This window comes from Falco naumanni, chromosome 9 (genome assembly GCF_017639655.2).
Source record: "Falco naumanni isolate bFalNau1 chromosome 9, bFalNau1.pat, whole genome shotgun sequence".
NCBI lineage: Eukaryota > Metazoa > Chordata > Aves > Falconiformes > Falconidae > Falco > Falco naumanni.
In genome coordinates this window covers 45343830-45370016 of record NC_054062.1, presented here as the reverse complement: position 1 = coordinate 45370016, position 26187 = coordinate 45343830, and the positions used below count along the sequence as shown (strand labels likewise).

At 39.6% G+C, this 26187-nt stretch overlaps 1 protein-coding gene across 30 annotated transcripts in view; it reads right to left on the bottom strand.

The window, feature by feature from the left end:
- KCNMA1 (potassium calcium-activated channel subfamily M alpha 1) overlaps positions 1–26187 on the bottom strand; it is a 504883-nt gene that overhangs the window by 49055 nt on the left and 429641 nt on the right. For all 30 annotated transcript variants that reach the window (XM_040605548.1, XM_040605549.1, XM_040605523.1 and 27 more), the window contains 4 exons: positions 22224–22317; positions 10454–10577; positions 7317–7541; positions 3680–3872 (listed from right to left, as the gene is read on the bottom strand). In XM_040605548.1, the coding sequence (XP_040461482.1) occupies positions 3680–3872; positions 7317–7541; positions 10454–10577; positions 22224–22317 (636 nt within the window). The remainder of the gene's footprint in view (positions 1–3679; positions 3873–7316; positions 7542–10453; positions 10578–22223; positions 22318–26187) is intronic.

Below are 26187 nucleotides of genomic sequence, written 5' to 3'. Positions count from 1 at the left end.
TTCTCACACTACTTAAGGAAGGTCCAGATAATTAATGCTACCCAGTCCAAAAGCCCAGGAATATCGTAACACTACAAGGAGACACTAGTAAGTCTTTGTTCCTGCATGAGAATGGCTGTGTGTGTGTACTAAGTTCATCTTGAACCAGTAAGGAGCAAATCTTTTGCTGATATAAACCAGATTAATTCCATAGACTTTCTTTCAGCAGTTACCTTCATTGGGAATTAGCAGCCCTATTTACAGAACTTTCCCTGTCAAGAAGCCTTGCTGTCACAGGTCCACCCTCCTGTTCCTTCCACAACACTTTTCCTCTTGGATTACTCCTGGGTTCAGTCGGCACAATGCTGTGTCCCTGGTTGGAAAGGGCACGTTTGGATGGATACAGAAGGTTGGTTGGCTGCTAGTGATGAATGTTCATATGCCTAGGACTGGAAGCAACCTTGGTATTGAACCGGGTGGTGAGGGTGAGGCTCTGGGGGAAAGGGAATGAAATCCCAAAATTTGTGGGTTCTTTTCTGCTAACAACTTAGAACGGGGGAGATATAAATACAGCCCTGTACCTCAGCACTAGCCAAGGATTATGGCTTAGCTGAACATTATATAAATTTGCATCCTGCTTTTTATGGCACACTTCTTGCACTGGTGCCATCTTTTGTCTGACACTGAAGTGAAATAACCACAGATAAAACCAGGAAAGATCCTTGTGCATTTGATAACCTATAAGTTAAATTACTGTATTTTTTTTTCCTTTTCAGAGGCATAAAACATAAAATATACATCAGGCTTTTGCATGAGATTCCACTGCTGACTACAGAATCATACTAGCTTATTACTCAGAATAGCAGGGGTAGGATTATGCTGTTAATTCCCTCACCAAAATTCTCACAGCTTAGCCCATACGTTTCTCAGGTTGTCCACATGTTTTGTTTTGTTTCGTTTCTTCTTTTTTCAACACTCTGTCACAGGTCAATTAACATTCTTCCACACACTCAGGTTTTCTAATGTCAGCCTTCCCTATGACCAGTAATAGAAGTCACACAAAAGAACAGCCCAGAACACTCTGTCAAAGAATGGCATTGGTGAGGAATGTCTTAATTCAATTTCATACATTCAGATCTAGAAAAAATTCAGACTGGCTATACTTAAGGCTTGTACCAGCTAATGTGTTAAGGATAAGTACGTCAACTAAGTCAAAAATGTTTAAACAAAAGTAAAATGCCAAGTTGCTCTGTAAATAAAGGTACTTAATTGTTGGTATGGAGCTGTGACGTGGTTCTAGTGTGCTGCTTGTTGACCAGCAAAAGTTGAATCACCTGGTTTATATAGTTGTCATGATAGTTGTGTCCACCGTACGTTAAAGCTGCATTTCATAGACAAAAATGTCACATTGGATATAATTTCCAGTAAAGTTTGTGCTGTCTACTGATCTAATTGTTTCTGACAGTCTAACCATTGTATTCAAGGTCCTTCAAGAAAATATACTGTACTGAAGGCAATGCAACCACTTCGGTTGCAGATACCATAAGCAGAGAATTTACTTGGAAGATAATTATTTTCTGAAGCAACTGGTTTTAGAAGAACTCCTCCATAGTCAGTGCTCCCAACTAAAATAGGCTGCTGGTTGTTGCCTGCCCCATGTTACACCCTGTTTCCCAGAAAAGCTACAGAAAGAGTCACACTTTTTTGTTGTTGTTTTTTGCCTTTTTTACATGCAGACTGATACTGATATTTACCTGAAGAAATGGCCAGGATTTATAATTTGTACGTATGTGCTAACCTATTGTGTCTCTGCTTCTCTGCATCAGCAACACCGAACAGGGCTGAAGGGACTTGGACCACGGACCAGTCGGGATGTCCTGACCTATGGGGGTTGTGCTATAGCACCAGCCTGGACATTACAGAAGCATCGAACAATTGAGGCTGGAAGGGACAGCAGAGGGTTGCCAGTCTGACTTGGTGCTCAAAGCAGGACCAGCTATGAGGTCAGATCACGTTATTCAGGGCTTTATGCAGTCAGGTATTAAACACCTCCAAGGATGGAGACTAAAAAATGACAGGTGTTCCTGTGGTGTACAAGACACTTAATCCAGTCTAAGATCCAGTGTGCTCCCAGAGGTAAAATACAGCAGCCAAGTGATGGAAATACTACTAATCTCTGTGCAAAGGCAGAAGAAGGATATTCTTTCAGACTGCCTATGCTCAAGAACAGGAAGGAAGGGAGGAAACAGGTGAGACAAACAGATTTCTTGATGGTTTTAATTACCTGTGTGACAGGAGACAGAGAGAGCCACCAAAGAACAGCCCATAGACTCGTAGCAAAATCACTCATTTGGTTTGGAGATGTAAAATTTTAAATGCTAGGTCTAAATCAACAAAACAAGAACCTCCATGCCTGTCTTCCACTTGACAATGAGTTCCCCATAAGTTATCATAGCATGAGCAAGTCAGCCTCATAAATTTTTAAGGGAAGAACCCTAAAATATCTTGGGTTGTATTGGTTCCAGGCCACGGATTTAAAACTTCAAACACCCAAGTTCTTTCTTCCTCTTCTCTAAATCAACTTGTTATCCAGAGGACTATCCAACCTGACTTTGAAAATCTCAAACTTTTAGTTTCCTGGTACAACTTAATTCTAGTATTAAATTCCACAGTTTTATTGCTGATTCTAAGAAAGAATTTTCCACATTCAAGAAGTTACACGGCTGCCTCTGATTTTTGGCTCATAATTCCTATTTCCTGATTAGAACGTAAAGAGCAAAAACTGAACCTAATCTTAGTTCTCACAGTCCTTGAGGGAAAACTATCTCTAGGTCAGGCTCACGGGGAAATTGCAGACCACAGCACTATCCTTTCTACACCTACATTTATAGCAGGGCTAGATCCAGAGGGAATATTTACTGCAGCACTTAATAGGTTTATCAAAGGTAGAACTTCAGCTGCATAAGCTGCAAGACCCTTCAGGGATGGTAAGATGATTGTTTTTACACTGATGGTCTTTGCCAGGGTGCTTATGACTGCTTTGCAGCTGCTTTGCACAGACACAGTTGGTGTAAAATAGCCTTTGGCTACCTATGAATCAGTCCCCTACTTGCAGCAAAGAGTGAAGGATTTTGCTCAATGTCCTTAAACGGGACAAGTACATGCCAAACCATGGGAAGAAATCAGCTCTGAGTTAATTCTGTGTGGCTTTTTGAGCAAGAAGGCACAGGAACTGTAAAGACAATTTAAAATCCTTGGTCTTTTTATTTTTTGGCTTGCATAACTCATCCCTTTTTCTCTGCAATTGCAATGTGCTTTACATAAAAAAAAGAAATCTTGTTAGACAGATGATTGAGGTATTCTGACTATGAGTTAGGTTCAGCTACATAGGAGCAACTGCCCCAGTAAGAAAGCCACAGAGCAGGGCAGGGTGAGAAAGCAATAATTTGATATATTTTTTCACAATTTTTTTTTAAAATGCCAATTTCACATTCATTCATTTTTCCTCTACAAGACGTGCTTTGTGATGTAGCAGAGAAACTACATGACTGTCCCTTTAAAAGCCATCAAACCAATCAGCAGGTTTAACTGTCAAGCAAGCTGATGTAGGGCTCTTTGAATTACTGAGTGAGGGATATTCTTCCTGCCAGGTCCTGTCCCCTGTAGGCACTGCAGAGAAGTATTATAGGGCAGTCCTTACCTTGGGAATTAGCCTGCAAGACCCCAATGCTGTCATCAAACTGCATAGATTTGATGTTGAGTGACGCCAAGATGCATTCCTTGTCCTGCAGCGAAGCATCATCAATATTATTCTGATTGGCTGACAGGATAACGCACATGTCGCAGAGGTTGATGTTGACAGCCCTTAAATCAGCCCGACTTAATGGCGTACCCTTCGGCACAGAGAAATAAAAAAAAAAAAGGAAAAAAAAAAAGAGGGGGGGCAGGAACGGAAAAAAAAGAAAAACAAATTAAAGATTGAGAAGGAGCTTTGGGAAATTATTTAACAACTATCTTTTTTATGCTCTGACATTAGGCTGGTCTAACTATGTGCCAGGGAATAGGAGATGTGTGCTAATCTAAAGGGTAGTTGGTGCTGATGGCAGCATTTTAGGTTCAGTCTCAAGACTGAGTCAAGCTATTACTAACAAACAAGAAACAGGAATAATGCCAGCATTCTACATCTCATCGGTGACTTGAAATTGTCTTGATTTAAGTTGCTATCATGTGGCAACCTCTGGCTCTCTGAATATAACAAGGGGTGTGTTTAAAATGTCTATTTATCTACTACCGAGTCACAATGGTCTTGGGCAAAAGAATAGCAATTTAAACAGGAAAGCATTATGTGTCCTACACATTTGAAAGGTAATCAGGATAAAGCTATTTTTTTTCTACCTGAAGCCATACACAAAAAAGGTTAATCCTTTCCAATGCATGCTTTTGGTGCTTCTAGAAGGAAAACAAACTGATCTTCAAAGCTGTGTGCTTAAACCCTTTGAAACAGAAACAAGACTATCTTACTGGGCACAACTCGTGCCACGTTCCCTACTGCCACAATTCTCAATAAGGGAATGCAATAATTAAAATGAAATACTGTGGCAGTCTGTGTTTTTTTGTTCCTTAGTTAACACAACTAAGACATGACATTTAACCCCTTATGCTTTGTTTAAAGATAACAATTGCCTTTCACACGCAACAGTCCACATCTCTAGTTACAAAATACTAAGCCTATGTCACAGGGGCTGCAAGGTCCAGGGAAAAAAAAAAAAAAAAAAAAAAAAGATTTTTGCATGGAAACTAGATTCTGCTCTGCTGCCTCACATGGTTTGGTACCCAAAGACCCTAATGATGATGAGGAGACTAAGCTGTCCCCTTGTCACACAGCAACTTTCATAAAACCAAGTCAAGACCCTAGTCTTCCATCTCCTGTTCACTCATGGTGAACGTCTCCTGAACTCCACTGAGAATATTCAGTGCAAAAGTGAATTTAAAATGCAGAAAGTGAAGGCAGAGCTCAATTCTTATTCAGTGATTGCCACCTAGTTTCAGATACCAGCCTGACCATTCCACGTTACTTTCAATAATCTGAGGCATGAAACCTTGTGGGAAACAGTCTATATCAAACAGATATGGTTTACTCAAAGTACTCAAAAGTTAGGATATTATTATTACTACCACTTTAATTCTGCCCTTTGTGTCTGTACTGTGCACCAAGCGAAGCAGGATTTCTGTGGGGAAAAATAATATACAATCATGTAATTAATTAAAGGCTTACTCTTAATGATTTTATGCAAAGGGACAGAATTAAGGCTGCCTGAGGATATTTAAAATTGGCATTTGCCTACTTTTTGAGCATTTAGTCAGCAGCTTAAATGCCTCTTTTAATACAGACTTTAAATGAAATTTCCACCTTTTTTTTTTTTTTTACTAAACCAGAACAAATGTTTTTATATTCAGCTGTAACCACATCCCCATTAGATATCAGCAGCAAATTTTACCTCGTGAACCAAAGCACAAAGAAGTAAGAAACGAGTTTGAGTGGCTTCCCTGTAACACATCATTCCTACCAGTATGATCTCAGAAAGATCAGTAGAATTTTAAATTAATTATATCAGAATAATGCTGACATTTTAAACTTTATATCATCATTTTGAACCACACAGGCTGAGGAAGATAAGAAAAGAAAAAGCCATGAAATCTGTGTGGTCTGCTCAGCACTCTCGATCATTGTGTAAGATACAATCCCTTTACATATTCTGTATTTTTAAAGGAGCATCAACTATTTAAGCTGTTTAAGTTGAAATTAGTCCATAACTACTTTTTGGTAGTTATGGACTACCAAAGGACCTCTGGATTGTGGGGTTAGTGGTTGTCCCTACTAAAATCAATACGAGCTTTCAAAAGGGTCAAGGTTTTGCCGCACTTCCACACACAGGTATGGCAGGACGCTGAACTGAAGCGCTACGGCAATGCCCCTTCTAGAGTAGGCCAGCCTACAGGAAGGTTTTATGACTATAGAGGGCTATTACGTAGAAAGAGTAACTAATTTTTTTCAAAGGTTTTGCGGGCATAAATACCTAAAATATTTGGTAATTTGGGTGCAAACTGATTGGGAATGTAAAGATGGTGTACATTTCCTCAATGCTTCTTCAGAATTCAGAATCAAAACTTTACAAATACACATCATTGTAATGGATATGCATTATATACTGGATAGCTTGGAAGTAGTAGCTGGATTCTATTTTGCCCTACTATTCAACACATTTATTAATTTAATTCTTATTCCTTAGTCTTTAGCCTTCACAGTGACTGGAATTAAAATGAATTGGCAGGAAGAGGAGGATAGTGACTAAATCTGATACTGACACCCTTTTTGTGACAGCAGAGAATCTTGTGACACCATCTGTTGGATCAATTAACAGAGAAAAGCCAACGGCTAACACTAAAACTGCATTTACACTAAGACCGACCTACAGCCTGAATTAATCAAAAAGTGAAGGCAGCCTTCCCGTTCTACAACTATTTTCCCAATTATTCAGCCTAAGTTATATCCATCACCGATTTATTTATTTTTAACTGTTGAAATGTTATTATTAAGTACTGGTAAATTGTTAAGTTTTCAGTCTGATGAAAATATCCAAACTAACTTTACTCTGTAACGTACAGAGCATTCTCTTCTATACTCACCCTGAGGCCTTCTGGCCCTCCCCTCCTGCCTACACCTTTGCGGGTCATTTATAGCTATGACCATCCAAGATCACCAGTTTGAAGGTGATCACTTGTTTGTCGTGTTCCCACACTTTGAGCATGCATATGAGCGAATGGTAACAATGCATAGGAGAGAAAGGAATCTCTGGATTGTGGGGTTAGTGGCTGTCCCTACTAAAATCAATACGAGCTTTCAAAAGGGTCAAGGTTTTATGACTATAGAGGGCTATTATGTAGAAAAAGTAACTAATTTTTTTTCAAAGGTTTTGCGGGCATAAATACCTAAATAACGTAGTAAATAACTACTGTCATTCTGTCAGAGAAATCACAACATCAGAGCCAGCTTACATGCAGAGCACTACAGCGAATGTTCGATACATAACACAGCTAATACATTTGATAGCAGCTGAAATTCATCCAATGAGGATGATGAGGAACCGAACACTGCAGCAAATATCTTCTAATAAGGTCTCAAAGGGCTCTGTTTTCATAGACACAGTAAAGGGAAAATCTAAGTCCTCAGGCCTACAAGTAGACAAAAGTAAAAAAGCCTAAGATCAAAGTCAATACGAATCTGTCCAGTCGGTGTCCTAAATAACAAAGTATCAATAATATGGCTTTGGACTTACAGGCAAGATTGAAACCTTGGGGAAGTTATGCAGTGTCTCCCATTCCCTTCTCAGGTATTCAAGTGAACCCACAAACACAATGTGCTTGAGTTCATGGTAGTGAAAGTTGCTGGCTCGTAATGGCATCACTAAATTTCTTAATCCAATCAAAGCAGATTTAACATCCCCAAATATGCAAACGACTACATGCCCACTTAAAACTGTCATCGCTGCTTCACTTCGAGTCTAAAGAAAAAACAAAACAAAACAAAAAGACAAGGGAAAAATGAAACAAAGGGAAGCTTAAATCATATATTGAGTTTTAAACCAGGAAAAACACAACTCTCAATATTGTTTTCATGCACAAAGAAGCGGTTTGATAATAACTGTTCAATTTACCCTTAGTTATCATTTATTAAACTTGCTCAGTGGAAGAAAATTTCGTTCTTGTTTGCAAGTCCTTCGATGTTCAGGAAGACATTGGACTGGACTGAATTCTGGTCCTATATGTGTTTCTATATATGTGGATTAAGACTCTGGTTACAATCAAAGTACTATGGGTTTAGCTAAGAACAGATTTTGACCTACTACATGTTTAGTCATTAGAAGGATTATAGAAAAGAGATGCAAAACGACACCTTAGCTGAATACTCACTGGTGGGGTCTTTTCAGCATCAATTTGGAATGGAAAACGTGAGTGCCCAATGGTCTTAGTAGGGCTTGGCGGTATTACATGTACCCTGTGAACTGAGGACCATATTCTCTTAGAGTCAGGGTTCTTATTTTAGGACAAGCTGCTACCACCCTGAGAAGCAATTGAAGAACGCTTTGCACTGCTCTGCTTTACAATGGCTGCCCACAGTACTCCACAGAGCTTCTCTCAGTAACAAAAACTGGGTGGGCAAGACGACTAATACTAATTTTTCAGGCCTTCTGCACTTCCTGACTTGTTCAATAAATAAAGGGGAAAAAAAACTCATGGAGAACACTTGAATGATGATCAGAATTATCTTCTTGTCTCAGTGACAAGAATAAATCTTTGCACTAATTTCATCAGTGGTAATGTCAGTTGAGCAAGCAACTCAAACACCAATATGATTAAATAAAGTCATTAGGAAAAAAATGACCCTCATTTCTGGAGCCAGTCTTAGCTGCACTCCAGCGAGTAGCTGCAGATCCACTTAAATCATATTGCCAAGAAGTTGTACGCTCAGGATTGTTACAGAGATGTTTTGACCATGAATAAAACTAAGACAATGGTGAACTGCAATTTTTTCTTCTCGCTTATCCATAGGTTATGTCCTTCTTCTAAATTATGGAAGCATGACAAGGTGCAATACAGATTGGAATATGCAGCAGAGGTGTTCACCATATAAAGTGAACAGGAACCCTGGACGTTTTTCTCATCAGTTGAAAAATACATGAGCTTTCTCTAGGGCAATTACACTGGTTTTTACACAACTCTACCAAGAGAGTGCTCTTGGCCCTTCGAACAGCAGAAGACATAAGTGAATGCTCAAGCATGTAAGTTGTCCCATGCCTCTGCCTATGGGTCCGGAATACTCAGACTTTACAGGACAGAGACCAAGTCTTGAAAAAAATTACGTAAAACACTGTCACTCTGTAGTCATAGAACTGTATGTAGCCACAGAAATTTGACTGTAAGTCAAAAAAAAAGTTCTTACTGCCTGTTACTGCTGGAGGACTCTCACAGAGCCAAAACAGACCTTGGTCAGAAAAATGAATTATTTTCTGGCTGAGGCATCATCAAGTATTGAATTGACAACCTGGGAAATCCCATCATCTTCAAATTATGTACTAATTTGTACTTGTGTGCTCTCTAAGGACAGTATTAAATTTGCATGGATATGAATGCAGACGTAAATTGTGGACTGTGAGTTTCGAAAGGTGCAGGGAAGCATTTTGTTGGCAGCGTCTTTATTGATGGTGATGCACAGAGCTGAAAGAACCTGGCCAGACTTAGAGACACAGGGGCTAGTAGGGGGAAAATTGGCATGGCATCACCAAGAGGTGATAAATAATGCACTCCATGGTGCCATTTTGCAAGAAACACTTTTCAAAGTGGGACAAACTGTAAAGGTTGTTGGCTAAAATGTGTTTAGAGCATGAAGAAAGATTTCTATCTCTGTTGATTATAAAGTACTGTACAGCAGGGCTGCCTCTCCTTGCCTGCTGGGTTCATAAAAATGCATACTATTTAAAGCTGTTCCACCAAACTCTGTCTCACAGTTTAGTCTCCAGAATTTGGAATTTACTTGCCTGGCTGTTTAAACACTGATATTTCAATTCCAGGCAATGCCACGGTTATTACAGGAGCCCCTGAGGAGAACTGGAGGCGAGCTTTTAACCCCTGATTTCTAGAATAAACCAGGGCTGTCACCATCATTGGTTATACCACACCACAGAGCACGAAAATCTAAGAGAGCGGGCTCAGGAAACGCTTTATGAAGTGTGACAAAGTGAAGATCCACCAGGGATTTCATTTCAAGTATCATCACTTTTGCATAGGAGATCCAGAGTTAGTTACTTGTTACTCATAGGTATAAGTACATGAACACAAGTGGCACAAACTTTCACCGAGCAAAACAGACCTTGATAGGTCTTCTAATTATTTTTAATGACTTGAGTCAGCTTGATGGTTTCCCCAGTTAAACAAATGAAACAAACCTAGACTACGCTTGCTGCAACATCTTACTGTGGCCTATTTGGGCATCTTGGAATGCAGGAAATTGGGAGGAGTTCTAATAGAGCAAAATTCACATCAATAAATAAGAGAATGCAAAGCAACACTTGCCTGCATTAGAATCATTACTGCCTTCTGTAAAAACATAAATGGGGTATGTAAACATTTAAATATTTCCAATCATAATTCTCTAAAGATTTAAACCACATATGCGCATTTCAACTTATGAAAAAGAAATTCTCTATCTTGGACCAATTTTTATCGTTGCACTTGGCATACAGATTTACATAATCATAATTCTTTAACCAAAATGCTAGTTTCAATTACACCACGATGTGTTTCTGATTTCAATATGCTGGATTTAATGATAGTAGAGATTAATTTATTAATCCATTACACATCAGTTCTACGGCTCAACCAACCTTTTCGAACACAACTTATCATCAATACCTACCAAAATGACCTTTTCAATGTCCTTGGCTGGACACCAATGAAACATCCCTGTAGAGTCATATTTTTTCACATTGGCATCCATATTGTCAATCTGCTCGTTGCCAGGAATTAGCAAGGGGTCGTGCCTGGGGAAAAACAAGTTGAGGACAACATAAGTGGAAAATATTATGAATTATGAATGGAAAGATATCCCAAGAGCTGCATACAAAGAGGGATAAAAGTGAAAAAATGAAATGTATTTACACTTGAACATGCTTTCAATGCGAGCACTTTTAAACAAAAGCTGAAAAGAAAAAAAGTTAATTTTTCAATTTTGGGTGCGTTTTCAAAGATTTTCTGTACTCTTTCTACACAAATAACCATGTCAAACAGGGCTTTCTGACATCATCACATCCCTAAAAGTTTTTTTTTTTTTTTCTTTCCTGTCCCACCCCTCAAAATAAATATCAACGTTACTGTTAGCATCTGCAATGAAGTAGAAGGGATAGGAACAGAGCCCCATGCTGGCTGACTGGCATAAGTATGGAAAGCCAATTACTTGCTTTTACCACGTACAACTTCTGACATGATGCTCTTCGCAGTAAAAGCTTTAACAGGCTGCACTTTAAATATTTTAGCAATTTGCCCAATCATATTTTGCTTTCCCAAACTGAAGCCCTTTAAAGATTCAACAGTATGTCATTTTAGAGTCGACTGACTAACAAATGCCCACATCTGGAATACATGATTTCAATACCAAACAACAATGTCCATTTTCTGTGGCAACTCTACCTGCGATAACCTTCTAACTGCTTTTGCAACAAGATTTTAAGCCACAAAGCTTCTCAAAGGAGAAGCAAAGGAAAGACATTTTAATAAACTTGCTCTCCAGCTATTTAGTTATATCTAAGGGCAGACACATCCAGTCCTTTCATTTACATCAGACATTAAGCTAGTACTAAGTGACTCCAACACTCCCAGACGCACCCCTAAGTGATTGCTCTATACAACAGCATGAGAAGAAGGACCGTGTTTACAAGGCACAGGGTAAACTGACCCTAATATCTTAAATTCAAGGAGGGAACAGAGCGTTGTCTGGCAAAAGTACAGTCTTTAGCTTTTTGTCATGAACACTTGAAATATCATGATGCAGAATTGTAACATCTCAAAGAAGGAAGTATTTGCAATGTAGGAATATGCTAACTACTCTGAGACAGCTAGCCAAATTTTAAAGCAGTTTGCTTTTTGAAAGCTGTTCGAGAACATATTAGCTGAACTCTCAAAACTGGAAAGTTTCCTGCTTTTAAAGCACATGAGCTGCAGCCTGTGGTATGAACCTCTCTGCTGCATAGTCTGCTAAGGCAGACTTTGAATACTGTGTATGAGAGAGATGAATTTACCCTGAATAGAGTACAATAAGTTACCACGCTTAAAACAGTTATGCTTGCATGCCTAAGAAAGGTATAATCTCTAATTCCGTCACGGTGATTAACTTGTGTAATTTTATAGCCACTGATTATATATCCATTCAAATCAGTGGAAAATTCTCATTCATTTCACTCAAACAGGGTCAGATCCATTGGAAGTGGCTTAAAAACACTTGAGAAACCAATAATACAACATTCCACTTACACCAGAAATTTTTGATGCTTAAGAAAAAGCAATGCACTACCCGGCAAAGTAAGACAGACTTATCTGGAAAAAGGAACACCACGTTTTCAAAGTTTTTTTATATTCACTCAACAGAGATACAGTTCAGTGCATTTCACTATCAAGCCGCTGGCAGCAGAGGAGTCTCTGGGGGTCTGCCTGGAGCCTCTGACCCTACTCCAGGTTTAATAACAAAAAACCTTTGCATAAGTGCGCTCCCTCTTTTGTAGGAAGCAGAGGTGGCTTCCCGGTGAAAAAGCTGTACCAGTGGGTTCTGTTGTGAGGTTTTGATTGGTGGGGGTTTGTTTTTGTGTGTGTGTGGGGGGGGGGTGGTGGTGGTGGTGGTGTTTGTTTTGTTCGTTTGTTTGGGGTTTTTTAATTTCTAGAAAAATATCTACTGCATTTTCTTACTCCATCCATCAGTGAGCTGCAGCCATGGTAGCTTTGGCTGAGGGCTAACTGTGATGCTGCTCATAGGGCATTCCTTGCTGCTCATAGTGGCTTGTGGTACAGCAAGGTTTGCAACCATGGATACAATCCCACTGGAAGGTTGCACAAATGTTCAGACAACATTTTGTGGTGCTCTGTCCTTGCTGTTTTTTTCTGATGGGGTATTTTAGCTATGTGCTTCAAAATAAGGAAGTTTTGCCAAATGGTTGGGAATCTTCAGGAGCTTCCACTGAGAAATGGTGAGTTTAGGCTGGTTTTCCCCAAACTGTCACAAGACACTTCTCGACAAGCTTTCCTAGAAGAGCACTGAAACAAAAGCAAAGTTCACTGATCAATTCACCTCCTCCTTTCAGAAATCAGATGCTTATAGGAAGGGATTTATTTTTTCCCTCTTTCCCTTCATCAAAGAAACTATAATCAATCAACTGGTAATAAAGGCCACATTCTAATTTTCTAATCAGTGTTTCTTTTCTGCTCTGAGATTTAAAACTAGATAGATTGAAATGAATATTGTAACAGAGCAGTTAATAACAGATACCTGACATGGAATTATGGTTAACTGCCTTGGGGTATAAGGCCATAGTTAGTGTGTGAGTGCTTAAAGCCAAGTGTAGGTCTCTTTTGGGTAAGCGCCTCGGATCCTAAAAGGAAATATTCAAAGTAGCTCGTGCCAAAGATTTATTAGACATTTACCTCAATACTATATTTTCTAGTTATCTCAGGTTTAAACAGAAAGCATGATATGGAAGGGATGGAGAATGAGAATCATCAGATATAACCCCCTATTGAAGTTTTAGGTAACAAATTGTGATTCAAAACCCAAAAAGGTGTTTATTTTTTCAAAATCAATACATGCACTTATTTGCAATATGATAAACTGTCTGGATCCTGTGCTTCACTGCTCAGAGTACAGCAAGTGGGAGCCTTAAAAGAAGCAGATGGTATGGGACACAAGAAAGTATGCTAACAGATACTATTGTACTACTTTTACTCTAGCTGAATGGATTATTGCCCGAGAAGGAAACCGTGATAAGACTAACAATGCTTTGTGTTTCAGAATCTGTGTTTTTTTACATAAAAGTTTGTTTTTCAGATTTAAATCTTCTGTGCTAAGCTATTATTTTATTCTCTCTTTAATGAATGTTTTTTCATTCTCAGTAGAGCAATCCCTGAAGATGTCTATGAGGGTTGAAAACTGTTTACTACTAAAGTCCAACTTTGTCCTCAAATGTTAGAAGATACACTGCCTTATGTACTTCAGAACGGAATTGATCTTTGGACTTTTTGTTTTAAATAAAAAAAATGGTCGTTTTATTAAGTAATAAAGTAACAAAATAGCATTACTACTTTGGACATGTACACGCTCACTAATCTGATGATCTAAACCTGTTTTGCAAATAGTAAAAAGTAATTAAGACAGACACACAGAGGGCAAGGCTGTCAAATCTGCCTAAGGGGTTTGGACACCCTCTTCCCATTAAAATGTATATTACAGAAAACACTACAGTTGTTGCCCTTGCAGCCAAATCATGGGGTGAACGTTTCTCAAGCCTCTCTGCCCCTCTCACCCATGATGATGGCTCTGTCAAGCCATGCCTGAGTCACACTGGCAGGTCACTGTGGAAATGCTTGTATGAGCGCTTCAGCTATTGTGTTCTCCAGGGCTGTAAAGTCATCCGCTTGAAAAATCCCAACTACAGGAAGAAAACCACCTTTATCAATTAAAATCCATAGCCTTTAATTGCAATGTCGGCTTTTATGGCTTGCAATGACAAAAGCATTTGGTCATTCCAGCTAGGAAAAGACAAGGATGTATAGCATGCATGGGAGAAAAGGAGCAAAAGTTACATTTCCCTCATCCATAACCCCAGTTTAAAAATAGCTTCTCTGGTTCTTATGGCAGATATTATGTACACATGACTTGAAGAGCAAAAGACCATCTTTTCAAGGTTTTTGAAGAGCATATAATGCCTCTTATGAGCAATTAAACTTGAAAAGGACGCTAAATGCCATGCTACAGCTGCAACCCCAGAAAGCCTGCCTGGAAGACAACAGCCTAAAGCAAAACCGTAAATCCCACTTCCAGCAAACCTATTGCGAGGAAGCCAACACTACACATTCCAAATAGCACTGCTCTCTTAGCACACGTTTGTAACTACTGCAAACTTATTTCCTTGGAGGTTTTGAGCCTGGAACTTCTGAGTAATGACCGGGGATGGACAGAACTGAAAAGACCACTGGGGCCAAATGGCTGCCCCATTAAATGACTACTGTTTAGCATACCCTTGTGTGCTGGCACGGTTGTCTTAACGCTCTTGCTATCATTCATGTGCAACCAAACATCAGAGCACATAACCTCTTAGATGTGCAGCAGAACTGCTCTGTATAGCTGAATACTGGGAATGATACTCTATGACTAGCGGGGACCCCAGCGCTGCATGGAAATAAACTGCAATCTGTTAGTCTTTGCACATCAGCAAAACAATGTCTCGGCTACTTTTTATTCTGCCCTCCAATAAAATTCTCCTTATATCAATGCAATGGCAAAACACCCCTGGGAACAACACAACTGCTCTTTAACCTGTATCTGGTAATGTTGGCAATTATGCCTTTCTCAGGGAGATACGACATATCTGGATGCTGCCCACCAAAAGATGGTTAGCCATCTGCTGCTCCAGATCCAGGGTCTTAAAACTCACCTTGCACCTGGACCAAGGATTCTGAGCTTTCCTACCCGACATAGGTGGCTGCATGCTCACGAGTGTATATGCACACGCTGAATTTTAGTGGGAAGGAGTGGGCTTGCCGAAGGTGAGATAGGGATTGAGGGCACACTGGAGAATGTCTCGTGCCTTTGAAATTTCTCCTACAAATACCTTAACAAACCATGGCAATTAACATGCTGTTAGTGTTAGATACGTGCAGCCAGTGCAGGTGCTAATAATTCAAAAAGCATTTAGAGCTTTTACACCCTGGCTGAATATTTCATGATGTGCTGCATGTTTCGCTATTTACTCAGTGGGCCTCTGTCACTTCAATCTTCTCTGACTGCTTTGACTGGTGCTATAAAGCTCAACCAAGATAGAGTGACGGCTTGTCACCGGCAAACTCCACTGACTGCAGCAGCTCGCTGGGACTAGCTGTGAAGGTTGTCACGACATTCTGATGGAATCCAGCAAATGTTTTGTGACTAATACACCCAACATTTGTCGGCTACCATTAGCCATTCCCTGTGACCCTCTGTGGTCTGTGTGGATGGCATTAAGTTGTAATGAGAATTTGTTGCCTACGTGTGTTAGGCTAATGACACTCTCTTACTGATCTTTCCTTTCACAGGTTAATCAGGAATGAAATTTGTAAGGATTCAGTGCCCAGATGCACTGGGCTTCAGAGAAGACAACCCAGTGTGACAAGAGAAAGAAAACCTGCAGTTTACTCTTAAATGCTTTCACTGTCATATTCAGAAGCTGTCCCAATATTGGCTACAACCTCACACTGCCTGACCTCTCCCCTAAATCTTCAAAGAACCACCTATCTAACACAGTGGTTGGTACCCAGCGCTCCGTGCTAGCTTACGGGCTGAATGACAGCGCTAAGAATCCCAACAATTCTCCTTCCTTCCCTCTTGCTCTGCCCAGACGCCACTGAAGTTTTTTTATCCTCAAAAGCCTTGCTGAAGAGTTCATGTTAATTTATCAAGACTACCAAGGACAGTGAGATAGAGCTGTTTACCATAGGAATCTTGCTCATTAAAGTATCTTGATACCTCAGGACATGATCAGAATATGCTTCTGAAGGATGAACCCTCTCACAAAATGGTTAACTTCTAGACTTTTATGTGAGCAATTTAATGAGGGGGAGACAAGGCACACAGCCAATGTGTCTTCTGGTTTTAATATTTCCCATTTATATCTCCTCAAGCTGCAGAACCAGCAATCTTTGAGGGGTAGGAGAACGTACCTGAAAAAAAATAATTTTTCATTTGGAAAAAAAAAATAAACCCACGGTTAAGTGGCATCATAAAATATAGGAGTGTTTTTTTGCCACTTAAATGAAGTGTGTAGCCTTTATACCTTAAGATAAAAGCTACCACTCTCGCAAGTCAAAGTTTATAAGAATACATTATTTTCTTTAAAACCCAGTTTAAAGCTAAAGAGTTTTTTCTTTCCACTGCCTTGATCTGAGTGGATCTTCTGCTACCCTGAACTTTATTAAAAAGCCAGTTGATTTTTGCTGCTGGAAAACTCTCCTTTTCTTTCCTGACACAGCTCTCTCATCTCAAAAATACTTCTGCAAGATTCCACAGTACTCTAAAAATAAATAAATAAATGAACATATACATCCGACACTGTTCTTACTCCCATGGTTTGTAACACAGCTACTGCTGGTAGCAACAGTCATGGGGCTAACATATACCACCTCCTAGTATCCAAACCATTTCATTCCATTACCGTGTTAAAACCAGGTCTAAGATAACACACCGATTACTGAGTTACTCCTGTTGCTCGTGTTTGTTGCAGTGAACTTGTAGAACAGAATCAGGAAGGGAGATGTGCTATTAAACACCTGTTGTGTCGCAGATTAGTTATCACTGCTTAACTAGCACTGCATAAACTTAACCTCATAAACCATTAACAAAGGACGTAAATTTTTAGACTACATGATGGAAATCTCCAAGGCTGAGGGACATAAATATAAACATTTGTTAAGGCTAATCAGTGAGCTTCCACCTCTTCAGACCTTACCTTCATGCTTGGTTTAGCGGAGTCATGGAAAATGATCAGATTGAACTTATTTTACCAGTTTTTGCTTGAGAAATGTTCCCCCCTAGACCTCCCACCCATTGGTTTTGGTTTTTTGCTGGTCCCTATGAGAAAGCTCACAGTTTCAGCTCACGGAAGGGCAGCACTGGCAGGGGCAAGATAAATTCATCCTGAATGGCACTAGCAAAAACACGTGTGTACATTTGAGTGCAGGTAGCTGCATGGGCAGAGGAGGAGATAAATGTGCACAGCCATTGTTCATCTACTTAGCATCCTATATCCAACTTCAGGAAAAAAGACAAGAGGTTTCCCCCTCAACTTCAGATAAATAATCTCATTAGGCTTCTGGAAAGGTATGCCAAAAAGCTCACTTTTTTCCGTGTCTTGACAGTCTTTGAGCAAGTTTTATGGTTTGGTTGGGAATTATTTTAGATCCTTGATCAAGAACAATCCTCAGGCTTACGAAATTCTCCTTGGCAACACACTGGAAACCCAGTGTCCTCTGATGCCTCTGATTCTTATGTGATCAGGGACACTAATGATAATGACCCTTTGCTGAGTATGCTACTTGTCTAGAGGCCTATGTCAACTACACCACTACATTCAGAGTGGACAGGGACAAACTATTTGTTTGCCTTTCAGGCCCCTTGGGCCCTGTCACATGCTATTTGTTCTTGCATTAAGAGGTACTTTGACTCAGCTGGGCTGACATTTCCTTCAAGTCAGTGTATTCCACTCATGCAGTAGCAGCTACCAAAGCATTAACTGCAGACTTGAGCCCCAGAAACAATCCTTTTAAGTGGCTTTTTTGATTCATATCCAGGGATTTTCACATTTTTACTGGTCATTCTGGAATCCAAAATGACACATTTTTCTTTTTAAAACTAGCTTTGCTATTTGATATCTGGGCAACATAGCCTCCTCATATTTAACGTGGCTGTTCATCAATAACATGCATCAAAACCTCTGACTCTGAGATGATGAACAGGTGACTTGATATCACTGCATGACACCAGAGGCATCAACTGGCTCTACTTTCCTTCTCCATCTCATGAAGAAGGAGGCCTGATCTGTGATTACTCTGCTGCTTAGAGCCTTCCTTCCTTTACCTTCCACTTCCTATTTGAATTTTACTTTTTATTGTAATAGGATGTCCTGCTGTTCACGTCTCCACAGGAGAAGTGCCTGTTCTTTCCTGTCAGAGTTTATTCTGAAATTATACCCATGGTTCTTGTGGGTTAAATGGGACAGACTTCTGTTGATGTAAAACAGATCGAAATAACCATGACAATGCAGAGTATTTTTCTAGTTAAGTTGCATTTGTAGCTCTAGCTGGAATTTGAAGGATTTGTTTCTGATTGATTAGATCCTTCCACTGTTGCACCAGTGCGAGTCTGCTCGTGTCATCTGATGTGATGCAGGACTCAGAACGGTGACTTCCTCAACGTGAATCCAGACCGTTTGTGACGTATACAAAGAATGTTTGTATGCCTACCATCTAGTTATTTAGGTTAGCAATTTATTGGCGTTTAAAGACAATAACGTCAAAAAGATGTCTTTTACTGTCTACCTGGGTCATATTAGGTAATGTAGCTTTCTACTTGTGCGTGAGAAAATCTCAGAACTGCCCACTTTCTGAGCAGGTCTGAATAAGCACCTGTCAGACCTCTTGCCATGATGTCCCAGGGAGTACCTATGATATTGCTTATGTCCTCGGTTCTACTACAGTTACAGAAGAAGTCATAAAGCTTTATCTCATGGCACAACACCCTCTTCCCTGACTTGCCCCAACCCCTGCGGAAATCTAAAATCTACACAGCGTCTTCAACATTGTCTTAACTGTAGAGCTGCTCAGAATGGGATTCTGAAGTCACGACTCTGATTACAATTTATAACTGACCTTTACACGTATTCCTCCTCCACATGCTCCAGCCTTCTTGACCCCCAGGCCCCTCTAGATCCCAGACTACAGCTGAGGAAAAAAGTCCGCACAGTCACCAGCTGTTTCTGTGGGAGGGACAGGGGTGAAGCTGGCTTTGAAAAGGAGCTTTTAAAGTAAATTTAGGAAAAACATTGCAAAGATAAATATCAGCTACAGACATGACAGTGCTTTAGCTGATTTACCTCTGGTGTACTTTCAGCTGACATACAGTAAAGATTTCTGGGCAGGAAAGCAAGTACCTGTCACTTTAGGTAATTTACGAGGAAACAAAGCAGCAGATAATACAGCCCACCTTTGTTTCTCGGGAAGGAGGAGAGTGTTTGGCCATTGCACACAAAGCTTAGCAGAGTCCTCTTCTCCTTCCATCCACGCTGCCTTATTTTGCACCTTGAACCAAAGCTAAGGCAGTGTGGATAAAGGGTCAGGCAAGGAGGCGGTTGGGTCCCGGGAGAGGCTGAGGGTGCCAACACAGGGCTGGTGAATAAAGGAGGAGGAAGGAAACAATGTCTGGATGTGGAAGCCTGGCAAGTTCTCCACTCACTGCTCGACCTGTGTTTAGCAATTCTGATGTGCTACTGAGCAGACAGCTCAGGCTCAGGACGACTACTCTCCCTCAGTCCCTCTTCAGCAGGCAATGAAAGCAGGCTCTACTTTGAAAATCTTCCCCCATCATGCAAACTGACACAGGCATGCTTTTCAAAAACCCACAGCCAATCTGTTGATCATTACTTATTTACAAAGGCCTTCGGGCAGAAAGTCCTGTAAAAACCATACTTGATACGGTATACACTAGCTTTTTCTGCTTGTGGAAAAAAGTACCCCTAAGGCTACCTCAAACCATCACTTTCTATTGCACATAAAATGTACCGTGTAACACTAAAGTATTTAATATATATGGTATAATATATCTACAGGAAAGGCATTTGTGTAGAAGTATGTTACCCTGTATTTGGTAATTTGATGTTTTGCTGAAGGCTATGACTTGAAAAAGCCTGCACCTAGTACAGAGGACCTGTCATCTCAGTACCCAAGAGCCAATAGAATAAAGAAGTACCCTTAAGCAGCAAAACTTTGACACAGCTTTGAAGCATATGAAAACAGTATAACTCCCCAGAATTATTATTACTCAAGATCAAAGAAATGAGGCATACTTTACATAGCAAACAGGGACAGTGTGTTCAGCTCCAAATGTTTCAGCTCTTTCTCTCTCTCTCCCTCTCTTTTTATTTCTACTTCCCCAAAATTAGGATTTGAGGGCAGGGGGGGGAATCTCCCACATGTTTAAACTTGAAGTGGTTAAAACCATTAGCACCAGATAAGACGACTGTCCAAAGGTAAGTAAATTGAAAATGATGCTAGCATGACAACTGGCACCATAAAAATGAGAAGCTTGCCAGTATGTTCGTTTTATTCTTCCTCATAAACTGTAAACAAGCATGTAAATCAGTGTCATATGGGCAAGGCTGAGCTAAGGGGAAGGCAGAGAACTTTTAATGATACATTTAACAGAAATAGATGGTCAATAGGGGAAAAAAAAAAGCCACAGCTGGGTGCATTTTCCTCTGCGAATCAATCTCACTTTTGGTTCTGTAGCCGAAACAGAGATGAAGATGACCTGTAGAACTTATGTCCTTGAATATGCCCTGTACTGCAGTAACAATAAACAAATATGGATGCTTCTGGAAATGGCCAAAGAAAATTCCAGTCTACTGACTGAAATACAAAGAGGAATATTGCCTAGGTGTATCCAGAATTCTTACAGGAATGAAAGCATTGTCAACAATAAAAGCAATGTCATGAGTGACATTATATACAGAAAGACCTATATATTAATTTTTTTTTTTCACTTAACCTTTGTGACTGCAGAGCAATTACAGTTACACGTACACCCAAACTGCATGACTGTTTATATATGTAAATGAGTTTACATTTTTCTCTGTGTGTGCATATCTCTCTATCTATTTATCTATCTATGCAGTGGGAAATCTCTGCTATGGTATTTAGTTCTGGGTACAATTATGGACTGAGGTTCTACCCTGGCTACTTTAGATATGCAAAACCAGAGCAGGAACAGCCTCCTTGCAGAAAAATCCATGTCTCTGACCTGATCCTGTTCTGACTGACTTGAGAAAGCAAAGGGTGAAGCGCAGCGAGACAGAATGCAGGTGCCCTATTATTTTAATAGATTCCAATTTCGTGTTGCAGTTCTAGTTTTAACGAATCTCTTAGAGGTAATTTGTCCTAGGCAAGGAAACTACCTAGTTATACAAAGGCATACCGGTGTAAAATAATGTACACATAGCAACAGGGGAAAAATATCACTAACACGATGATGTTTTCATCACCCACTTTTAGAGTATATACTATACCCTCTTAAAAATCCCTGTATTTCATAATTAATGTGCTTTTAGCCTGACTAAAACAGCATTAGTTTTGAACTTTGCTTTGGCAAGTACATAGATTATTAGACTTTTTTATCAGTCTAAATCAATTAACAGAAATTTGATTTCAATCGACAGGATAAAAGGAAGGTAATATTCAGGTTCATTTTTGATTGTGATGATACATCTCACATATGGCCTTAAGTACAGAAAATAGTACTCCGAGGGAATCCAACAAAAAGAGAATTGCCGGAGGCAAACTAACCACACGAGTTCCCCTGATTGGTTCCCGCTATCATTAGTGCCACTGCTGTTTAAGAACTACACACGGACAGGACAGGGTGACAGCTCAGACTTTAAAGCCTATGTATTTTTCAAACAGCTTTTCAAACTGTTTTTTTATGACAGAATTTTTTTCAGCTCTATCATTAACTGCTGACAAGCTGACAGAATAAATACTTCAGCCTTTCAGAAACCATCTAACAATCTTTTTTTTTTTTTTTTTTTCCTCCCCACCCCCTCCCCTTATTTTTGATGGGGGGTGGGGGGGGGAGGAGAAGAGGAAGGAAGGAAGGAGATGAAGATATGAGCTTCTCGCAGTCTTACCTCATCAGTTTGGGTGAGGAGTTGGGTGAATTTCGCATGCCTCCGTTTCGCTGCTTTTTTTTGGGTGATAATGTCGAGGGCTGCTCATCTTCAACTGGAAATATAAGGAACTCATGAGATTAAGTACTGCTCGAAGTGCAATATGAAATACAAGTGAAGTAGCAAAGAACACACACTCTATGTCCATTCACGCACTGATACTTCATTGCTAACATAAGCCCAACAGTAATAAAAATCAAATACATGTTAGTCAAAGAGATTGGTTTGAAGGAGAAGCAGGGAAGAATACCAGGGTTTTGAACACAGGCGTTCAAATTGGTTTCATACTTCAAAAACAAAGGGGGGCGGGGGGGATGACCACATTCGGGTTATTCTTAAGAGTTATTTTCAGTTAATCTGCGCTACAGAAAAGTAGAATTAGTGCTCTGCTATATTCCCAGAAAGATAAAGTACTATTTGCAATACCAACATAACAGCTGCCAGCCTGCTTTTGCTAATGAACCAGACACCAGTTGGTTCTTGCTTCTCACATGCCAAACAACAGAGTCTTCATGAAGAGATGTAAAATATTCAATGCCTTGATGTTCAATGATTCAGTTAGTCGGGAATGTGAACGCAGCCTGCCATTGTGCACGGATCTCCAGCACAAGTCAGACCTCGTCGCTCTACCCTTCTCACAGAAGCCAGTTTTAACAGGAGTGAACAGAATGAGGTTGAATGGAAGTGGGGAGACAATACCTGTATAACAGAGTATGCATGAGTTATGCAATCTTTTAATGAGGATGAGGTGCATTTTCAATGACAGATCAATTTCCAGATGTAAAATCACTTATGGTTTTGCCAATCGTAAACTACTCTTGGATAACCTATGTCACAATAAGTATTGCTTAAGAAATGCAGCTTCCTAACAAGTCATCTATAAGAATTTACCATCACCTGTTTCAGGATTGGTACTGCGCTTGATAACCTGCGCATGAGGTTGACATGTGCTATCAAAGGGAATTTTCTTATGCCTCCTTTCTAAAACTCATAATGATGCTGAATTATTCTAATATAAAGAAGGAAAAGTTCACTTTTTTCCCTATCCTATTGTTAACGGAAAAATTAACTAGAAGATAACATAACTGATGCCTAGGAAGCTGTTACTCTAAAGTTAAAAGGAAAGAGATTAGTAGCCATAGTAGTAGCTATATTAAAAGAGCTTAACAGACATTAGCAGTGCACAAGCAGAGGCTGGAAAAAAAAAAAAAAAAATCTAGTTGCCATGAGCTCTGCAGAAACAAACCCAAAAGCTGGATATATGTCACCTACCCTAGACTTATCTAGCAAGAACTTCAGTAATATCCTTCTGCTATATCCCTCCTCAACACCATTTTATTACAGACTGCACCCTAGCCTGTCCTGTCTGTTTGCCCAAGTCTGCTGTGGAACTTCATTTTGCCTTGGTCAAGACCATAGGAGTGGCCCTTGAAAAGACAGATGTGGTATCTTCTTAAATGACCTGGCATCACCTGACACAGCAAGGGCATCAAAACAAAAGAAAGCATTGCAAAAGCAAAACAGGCAAAAAAAAAAAAAAAAAGCTAACCCCAAAATAAATGCCCCAAAGAGTAGTGTAAAAGGTAATAGATCAGAGCACCAACTGACACTGGTAATAACTTAATTCACTAACTTATCTTCCTTTTCTTCTTGGGCAGCATCCTCAAAGCCAAAGCCACTTCCTTCTCATTAGATTTTTCTTCCCCCCCCTCCCTCCCCCCCCCCCCAAGTCAGTCCTATGGTGGAAATGCTTATTGATGATTAGTCAAGTACCATTCTTTGTTTATCTGAGTGATAAATAAGCCCACAGAAAATTCTCAAAAAATATACAAATTGAAATTTTCTTTCTGTGATAGTTTGTTTGGATTAAACTAGATCACTTTAATATTTAGCAATTTGTAACGTGAAGCGAATATGCACAGAACCACTTTGTAAGTAATACCTTTATATTTCTAATTATAACGAAGTGCAAGTGTTTGTGCATTTCAGAACACCCTCTGCAAACCACTCTCTTGGAAATGGCCTAGTGTTGTCTTAAACTTGTCTATCACAAAGTTATTTGCGTGCTATTCCACACAGACAATAGGTTGCTTTCAAGACATACACTGTGCTCTTGTTCTTTATAGGATATAAATATTCAGTTTCAATCTGATGACTCCACCATTTAAAAGACCAAAGGAACAATGACAACGCAAAACGATCCTTCCAAAAACCAGCTACAAGTCCTATGTTTTGCTCTCTTGGTAGTAAAAATTCTAAATTTCACTTAATTTCATCTGCTACCATGGGGTTACAGAATGTTTGTCAAGACTTTCAGCATTGTACCATAAGTGTATTGTTATCCTATTTTAACAGTTTAAGGAAGATATATAGCCCCAAGGACCATGTGCAAAATCTTGCATTAACGCAAGTCAACTGTAGATCATGTTATAGCTGCAAATATTTCTATGAACAATAGAAAACACTGTTAAGCCAGAGTATTTTCCACATTTTGAGCTAGCTAGTAAGACTCCAGTCTGATCCTTTCAAATACTGAAAGTTACTACAATAAGGATCTTTTGTACTATATGGTCCAACATTTGTGTTCTCCAGTGCTGCCAGGTGACGCTACCCTGCCATCCAATTCAAAACCAAAGTCTTAGTAATCATCCACAATAACCATGTCTAGACCTAGATTTCTAGCAGCCTGCCCTTATTTTTGGTACCGCATCTACAATAACTAAGCTCCCTCTTTTGATATGCTCTTGTCGTATTCAAACTATGCTACTGTCACCAACTGCCTGGGAAGTTCAAGGTTAATGTGGCTCACTAGTTAATACCTGTTAGCAAAGCATTCCGAGGGATCTCGTGTTGTTGCTAAAGCAATGCCTTGCTGAAGCAAGGATGCAATTTATTCTCATTGCAGCAAGGAAAGGTGATCTATCTTAATCATATCACATCCAGACAAGATTTTGTTTTTCAATGAAACCTGTGCACAGAGTTTACAGGGCGTCTGCAGCATAGAAACGCAGCTCCATAAGAGTGGGGGAAGGGAATACACGAAGCTGAAATATTTGAATGGTATATAATGGACACCACTACCTATGGTTTGGTTCCCTAAAGTGTTGCCCTGCTACCTCACAAGTGGCTTCTCAGTAGTCATCAGGATATAGAACATATTTAATTATTATCTTTCAGATGCTCTTATCAATGTCCTGAATATTTAAAGAAATAGATCCAGCAAAATTTTTAGTAAAGCCATAAAAAAACATTTTAGTTTCATGGTTCCTGTGTCTGCATTAATTTAAAAGGGAGTCTTAAATTTGCTTGTTCTTAGGAAAGACACCCATATCTGAATTGTGGGCTGTGACACATAACTCAGCTCTGACGTATGATTGACCTAGTGCTTTTGTTAATGACAATGAGTCCCCAGTTTTAGTTATTTTTAATATCTTTATGCTACAGTGTTTGTATTAAAGCACACTCATATTACATTATGCAGCCTTTCTATACCAGCTTTCATGAAAATTGCAAATAAGTTTAAGAATTGGACACAGAATTTTACAGGATCAGACCTCGATCCATCCTGTGAGTCCTTACAAAACCCAAGAGCTTGCTGCACACCCGTAAGTATAACGCTTAATGTGCTGTTTTAACAACCAGTGCTCGCTTGTCTAATCACAGAGAATCTTAACAGTTTTGCAGTTCAGGAAGACTCAGTGCTAGAAAAGTGTCAGAGGAGTCTAATGAGGCTTCAGATGCTCCGGTTTATGTTGGAGTTTAATTTGAAGTTACACTGATATTTTAACATGTTTGATTATTCTTGAGTAAAAAGGATTCATTATTTCAATGACATAACCTCCAGACAATGTTCCATGAATTGATTTAAGATGTGCTGGTAATTTTAAGAGACTTAATGTGGAGCTGAACATCTGTGACAACATAT